Below are 6,958 nucleotides of genomic sequence, written 5' to 3'. Positions count from 1 at the left end.
GAGAAGCAAAATTGGGTTAAAGGGTTAGAATAGAAATTGTGCTTCAGTAATTTTGCGTTTATTGCGTTAAATTATTTTAACGCGTTAAGGATTGTAAAATTAATCGCATGCGTTAACACGTTAACGTTGACAGCCCTAATATATATATATATATATATATATATTTATATATATATGTGTGTGTAACATTTACTTTAACTTGTATTGATATTTTACAGTATTACTGTTTTACTGTATTGATTAAATAAATGCAGCCTTGGTGAGCATAAGACTGTTTTCTGCTGCAAGTAACATCAGAAAGCAGCTAGTAAATATGTCTATGTACATTTTCTATTGATCTTGCTATCATTTTTTTATCAAAAGATGATAAATGTTAGACAAGAGAGCTGTTAGCGGTCTTTTAAAGTGCACAGCATTTTGAGCTGATTCAGGTGTTTAGATCTCTAAATCTAGAGATTTAGAGGATAATGATGATATGCAGTCCGAGTAAAGTACGCCAGATCGCAGTACACCGCTGAATGCTCCCTAACACCAAACACACAGAATCAACCTAAAATTCAGAAATTGGGAATTTGTCATGCATATTGCATTTTAGGCCATGGTTGTGTCTAATTTGCATAATTTCTGAATGAATAGGATGCTAGAACAATGCAGACTGCGTGTGTAAATAAATGACACAGTGGGTGTAATTCATTCTTAGTGAATTCTCCCTTATCTGACCGGCTTTTATTAAAACAAGCTGCCTCATATGGTAACATGTCTTTATATTTATTTGAGAGTTGTGTGCCTTTTCTAAGGCTAATTCAAAAGGCTCTGACAGCACAATTATCAGCTGTAATTGTTAGCGATGTGCTGAAATGCATTTTAGTGACCAGCCGATAGGTATAGGTGGCACACTGCAGAGATGCGGTCTTTGCTCAAAAGTTAACAATCCTTTTCACAAACTCTGAGGGACATCTTAACGCTTTCAAGGCTTCATAAAACTGTAGTGGTATTTATACATATTTAAACAGAGAAAACTGACAAAGTACTATTAGATGGTAATAAAGTGCAATTCTGAACAAGCAAATCAACAGATGATGTGGTCATGAAAGCTCATCTCTGCTGAGTCTCCTAACACCCTCTTCCTTCGCCCCCCTCCCTACTTCCTGCAGGCGGCAGATGGCATCATCTAAGCCCCACTGTGCACATTAAATAATTAAAACTCTCATTAGGACCTGGACACACATTGTCAAGAGTGGCATCGTGCCAGACTGCGGAAATCACCATTTGGCAAGACAAGTCAAAAAGGAATGGAAGGCCAAAAGAGCAGAAAGCGTGAGAGAGAAGATCTGTATGTGATTCAAGAGAGGGTGTGGTTTCTTTACTTTTTTATTCTCCACGCAGTTATGTTTTTTTCATTGCTTTAGCGTTGTGGCGACTGCAATATGTGACCCTGGACCACAAAACCAGTCTTAAGTCGCTGGGGTATATTTGTAGCAATAGCCAAAAATACATTGTATGGGTCAAAATGATTGATTTTTCTTTTATGCCAAAAATCATTAGAATATTAAGTAAAGATCATGTTCCATGAAGATATTTTGTAAATTTCCTACTGTAAATATATTAAAACTAAATTTTTGATTAGTAATATGCATTGCTAAGAACTTCATTTGGACAACTTTAAAGGCGATTTTCTCAATATTTTTATTTTTTTGCACCCTCAGATTCCAGATTTTCAAATAGTTGTATCTTGGCCAAATATCGTTCTATCCTAACAAGCCATACATCAATGGAAAGCTTATTTATTCAGCTTTCAGATGATGTATAGATCTCAATTTCTAAAAATTGACCCTTATGACTAGTTTTGTGGTCCAGGGTCACATATGTACTATTCAAAGACATTAGGATGCAAACATAATATTTTAAACCTATTCAATACTTTTGCTGCAACATGTAACAGATTTTCAGTCCCTTTTCATACTTTCTTGCCTTGTGATTCATGTTGGCTCATAAAAACATGAATTGAGCATCACACAGTGGCATTTCCATCGGACATGTGGCCATCTGTGGACTACAAACAATGTAGGGCCTCTGCCTGGTTTTACAAAGAAGATAAATAATACAAGCTCAGGGTGGATGTACAAAACAGCATTCTCTGTTATATCAGACCTCATAACCTGTTTATCTGCTTTGATTGACAGATTTCAGATGTGTGCAGTGTGGGTAGGTGGTTTACGGTGATTTTATATACATCCTGCTCAAGCAGGAAGCTATTGCCAGAGTGGAGGAAAGCCCTCTGGTCACAGAAGGCAAAATGATTTAGAACTCCAACACAGGCCTGCAAATCTAACCAAGACAGCCTTGTTATGAAACCTACGGTATGGGAGAAAGATCATTATGCTTCTTTTATCCAACCATTACTGCATCATAAGAAAATCAGCCAAAATTTAAACATTTACATTGAAGATTATGGAATGAAGCAACCTCGCAGACAAAAGCATTAATGGTTTCTTTGAAACTGTTATCATTAAAGGAACAGTTCACACAAAAAAGAAAATTTGCTGAAAATGTATTCTCCCTCAGGCCATCCAAGATGTAGATATAGAGAATGTAGATATAGATGTAGATGAACAGAACTTTATCATTACATCACTTGCTCGCCAATGGAGCTTCTTGAATGGGTGCCGTCAGAATGAGAGTTGAAACAGCTGTTAAAAATGTCAAAATCCACAGGTAATCCAAACAACCCCAATCCATCAGTTATGTCTTGTAATAAACGTGTTTGTAATAAATCCATCAAGATGTTTTCAACGTTAAACTGGTGCTCTCGGCTAAAATACAAGTCCTCTATAATAGTGCTCTCTCCAGTGAAAAAGTCATATTGTCTGAATTAAGAGAGAAATGTGCACAGAATAAGCACCGTTTACAAGCAAAAGCAGTTCTAAACAAATATGTTGGTGGATTATGATGCAAGAGGACAACAGATGGACCTTTTCCCTGGAGGGGGCATTATTATGGATTATGAACTAATATTTTGTCCAGAAGTGATGTTTAAAGTTAAAATGCCTTAATGAAGGATTTGCTTATTACAAACACACTGCTTTTTACTTCACAAGACGTTAATTGATGGTCGTGTGTATTACTTGTGGATTATTGTATTTTTATAAGCTGTTTAAACTGTCATTCTGACGGCACCCATTCACTGCAGAGGATCCATTGGTCAGCAGGTGATGTAATGCTAAATTTCTTCAAATCTGTTCAGATGAAAAAACAAACTCGCATACATCTTCGATGGCCTGAGGGTGAGTAAATTATCAGCACATTTTCATTTTGTTTATTCCTCTATTCCTTAATTTTTTTATGGCCAGGCACAGATGAAGGATAGATTACAACTACATATCCAAAATATATTGAAACCATATCCAACTTTTTTCCCATGAGTTTGCATTTGAATCTTTTTAAAAAAAAACATTCAGTTGACTTGTCGGAGCATTGAAAGTGATTTTCATCACTTATCACCACGCAAATAGAAAATGTTCAGTAGTTCAGTAAATTCTACATAAACCATACACTGTTTAAGCAACAGTCAAACTATCAGATGAGCAGGGCTGGCTGCAGTTCCCATAGGAACTCTTTGCTATCTGAGACTGAACAGTGCTAACAACCACAGGAAACAATTTATGTTGCCTGAGGGCCTTTTTACATCTGACACCCATTCAATGAACTGGTATATAAAAAAAAGAAATCTAAAAAGTTTCATTTATGCATCCACAACTAGAGCCGTTGCAAACCAGATAGAATAGAGCCTATGTTTATTTGTGTTTACTTTTTTTACTTTTGCTCATGCCCTCCTTCTTGTTTTAGTATACTTTCAGCACTTGAATGAGTGGTGTATCCTCTGCCACCACCAGCCTCCTAAACTGGTTTCTTTATGCAGTATATTTTGTAATATTAAGTGCAGAATATGTATGTAATGTCTTGGCAGCACTATGTCTCTTCTTAGGTGTGTTTTTGTGCACATTACATTGCGCCTTGCAGCAATCCTGCACCTGTGTTTTCTTGTGGGGATCAATAAAGTATAAAGCATTCTTTATCTATGCTATTTATCTGTTTCTTTTTTTCTTTTTGTCCTGTCTAATCCAGACTCTATATATTCAGTTACAAAAAAAATTTCTTCAAATTTATAGATATTACTAAAGGATACATTCAAAAGGCCATATTGCAGTTTAGTTGAACTGAGACCTTGCAAAAATCGATTACGTTTAAAGGGAGCTCAAAGTACCAAGAACCACGTATGCTGGAGGAAGATTATCTAGACCTTATTTTGTAGGGTTCAAGTGTCTCACATACAGGCAAGGAAACACCCCATATGTGGAATTATTTCACAGTGATTAACTAGTCAATCAAAGTGGACCAAATCAACATTTCTGGCCACTAAGAGATCGCCTCCCTGCATTTGAAGTCCGCATGAAATGACATTCGCAATGCATTTTACCTCAGAAAAAAGATATGTTTGAGTATTTAAATAGAGAAATGTAGGGCTGGACTTGATTGGATCATAAAAAGAGGATGTTACGTACCAGAATGGAGCCAGCTGGTGCAGGCGCAGACTTGAAGAAAAGGAAAGTCTTTTCTCCGCTTATACAAGAAATATGTATTAAAAAAGTAAAGTAGAGCTATCATGAAACTGCACAGGTACACAAAGGCTGAGGATCCAGACGCAAAATTGATCCAAGTCCAAAAACAGGCAAAGGTCAAAACATGGGCAATCAGTCCAAACAATAACAACAGTGTTGACTTTAAGCTGGTTGTACAGTGTAAAAGTTGGGTTAGTACCAGTGGACTATGTACACTACTATTATTATTATTTTTTAATAAGTTTTTGAAAGAAGTATATTATTAGCATAGCATTAGCATTATTAGTATATTATTATTATTTAAATCAAAAATACAGAGAAAAAAAACATTAATATTCTGAAATATTATTATAATGTATATGTATATTTTAAAACATAATGATAGCAAACCTGAATTTACAGCAGCCAATACTCCAGTCTTTGTTGCCACATGATCTTTAAAAACAATCAAAAAGTTTTGTGAAAACAATGATTTTAATGAAAAGAAATTTCAATAGATTATTTGAAGAATTAAAAATGTCTTTGATTTCAATTTTATTGAATTTTAATTGCTGAATAAAAGTATTAATTTCTTTTTTTTTTTTTTTTTCTGATCCCAAACTGTATGTTAATAAATGATTCTTGTATATTTTCTATTATACTGATCCCCTTACGTCTTTGTTTTCAGATAAAGCCCCTCATTTTTCCCGCCTGGGAGATGTGGAGGTCAATGCTGGACAAAATGCCACTTTCCAATGTGTGGCAGCTGGACGTCCCTCTGAAGCAGAGAAGTTTCTATTGGAGGTGAGTATAGATTGATTATTATTTATTGATTTTAAAAAAAAAATTTTGTGAGAATAATCCCCGCCTGGGAGATGTGGAGGTCAATGCTGGACAAAATGCCACTTTCCAATGTGTGGCAGCTGGACGTCCCTCTGAAGCAGAGAAGTTTCTATTGGAGGTGAGTATAGATATAGGTTATAGAGTATAGGTTTTGTCAAATTCAATAATAATTAGCTAAAGGCTGAGGTTGCCGTCTGTTGTGACTTGCTGTAAGTCAACAAAATTAACACCAAACAGGCTCAAAGCACCTGAATGTTCATTTTTAAAAGTGTAGTTTTTGTAAGGAAATTTTAGGAACATTTTTGTTCAGATTGACTTTGTTCTTAAAACTACTTCTGTTCCTCAGATTAGATCAGAGAGGCCATGTTTATGAAATCAGAATTAATTATCTTTGTCATTTAGTTAATTGGTCTACGTTTTACCCAAAACTTTTTGGTTACCAGTTTATATTAACGTTCAATCCTCAAAGCAAAGCCATATACTGCTAAACCGCTTCGCTGTCTGTTATATAACACAATTGTTCTGAGAGCATTTTTATGCTGTAACATTGTCTTCGGAAGAAACATTTCACACTGCCTTCGGAGAGCTGAAGTTTCTGGCATCAAAGATTGATTGGAATTAAATCAAATGAGTGATTGTCACATCAAGGTCAAGGACAGATGCCTGTGGTTGCAAGCTGTCACAGCAACAGAAGATTCTGTAATAATCAATGTCCTCAATCCCTCTGAAGTGCTCATTCCTCCCCTAAACACAGCAGGAGATATATGACTCTATGGCTTCACTTCTGTTTTATATGGATGTTTTCTTACTTCTTCTGTCATCATGTAGTACTAGCTGCAGTCTAGTTTCTGTCAAGCTCTGTAAATATATATATATATATATATATATATATGTGTGTGTGTGTGTATATAATATTCTTTTATTTTTTTTATTGGAAGCTGTGGTCCATTACAGGATGACGTTTGGTGACTTGTATATTTTACAATGTATAACTGTCATTAAATGTCTGTTCGTGTCTGTACTTTTACAGGAAAATCTTTTTACTATTTAAATTAATAAAGCATTTATTTTTATTTTATTTTAATAATATATACAAACTGCCGTTCAAAGGGCAAGTTTTCTTTTTCTTTTTTGAAAGAAATTAATGCTTTTATTTAGCAATAATAAATTAAATTGATCAGTCTTTGTCGAATAAATGCAGTTATAATTTTGTATTCAGCAAAGAGTCAGGAAAAAAGGGGTCATAGTTTCGACAAAAATATCAAACAGCACAACTGTTTTCAACATTGATAAGAAATATAATACACGCAATCAGCATAATTAAATTTAAAAATATATTCCAATATAATATTTAAATTGTGAGCTAGTAATGTTCCACAGAAGTATTTATACTGTATTTTGATCTAATAAATGCAGCCTTAGTGAGCATTAGAGACGTGTTTCAAAAACATTAAAGCTTATTAATCTTACAAACCCCAAACTTTTGAATGGTAGTGCATAAATAGTCAGACTGCGTG

General features: G+C 34.7%; 1 protein-coding gene across 1 annotated transcript in view; it reads left to right on the top strand.

Annotated features, from left to right (window-relative positions):
• The window catches only part of LOC107755971 (receptor-type tyrosine-protein phosphatase U), a 200,300-nt gene that overhangs the window by 107,241 nt on the left and 86,101 nt on the right, over nt 1-6,958 (top strand). Inside the window, exon 6 of the mRNA XM_016572938.1 lies at nt 5,287-5,402. Coding sequence (XP_016428424.1) covers nt 5,287-5,402 — 116 coding nt within the window. The remainder of the gene's footprint in view (nt 1-5,286; nt 5,403-6,958) is intronic.

The sequence above is a fragment of the Sinocyclocheilus rhinocerous genome, unplaced genomic scaffold (genome assembly GCF_001515625.1).
Source record: "Sinocyclocheilus rhinocerous isolate Xijiao unplaced genomic scaffold, SAMN03320098_v1.1 scaffold11, whole genome shotgun sequence".
NCBI classification, from domain to species: Eukaryota; Metazoa; Chordata; class Actinopteri; order Cypriniformes; family Cyprinidae; genus Sinocyclocheilus; species Sinocyclocheilus rhinocerous.
Note: the sequence above shows the minus strand (reverse complement) of the source record. Positions and strands in the feature narration are given on the sequence as shown.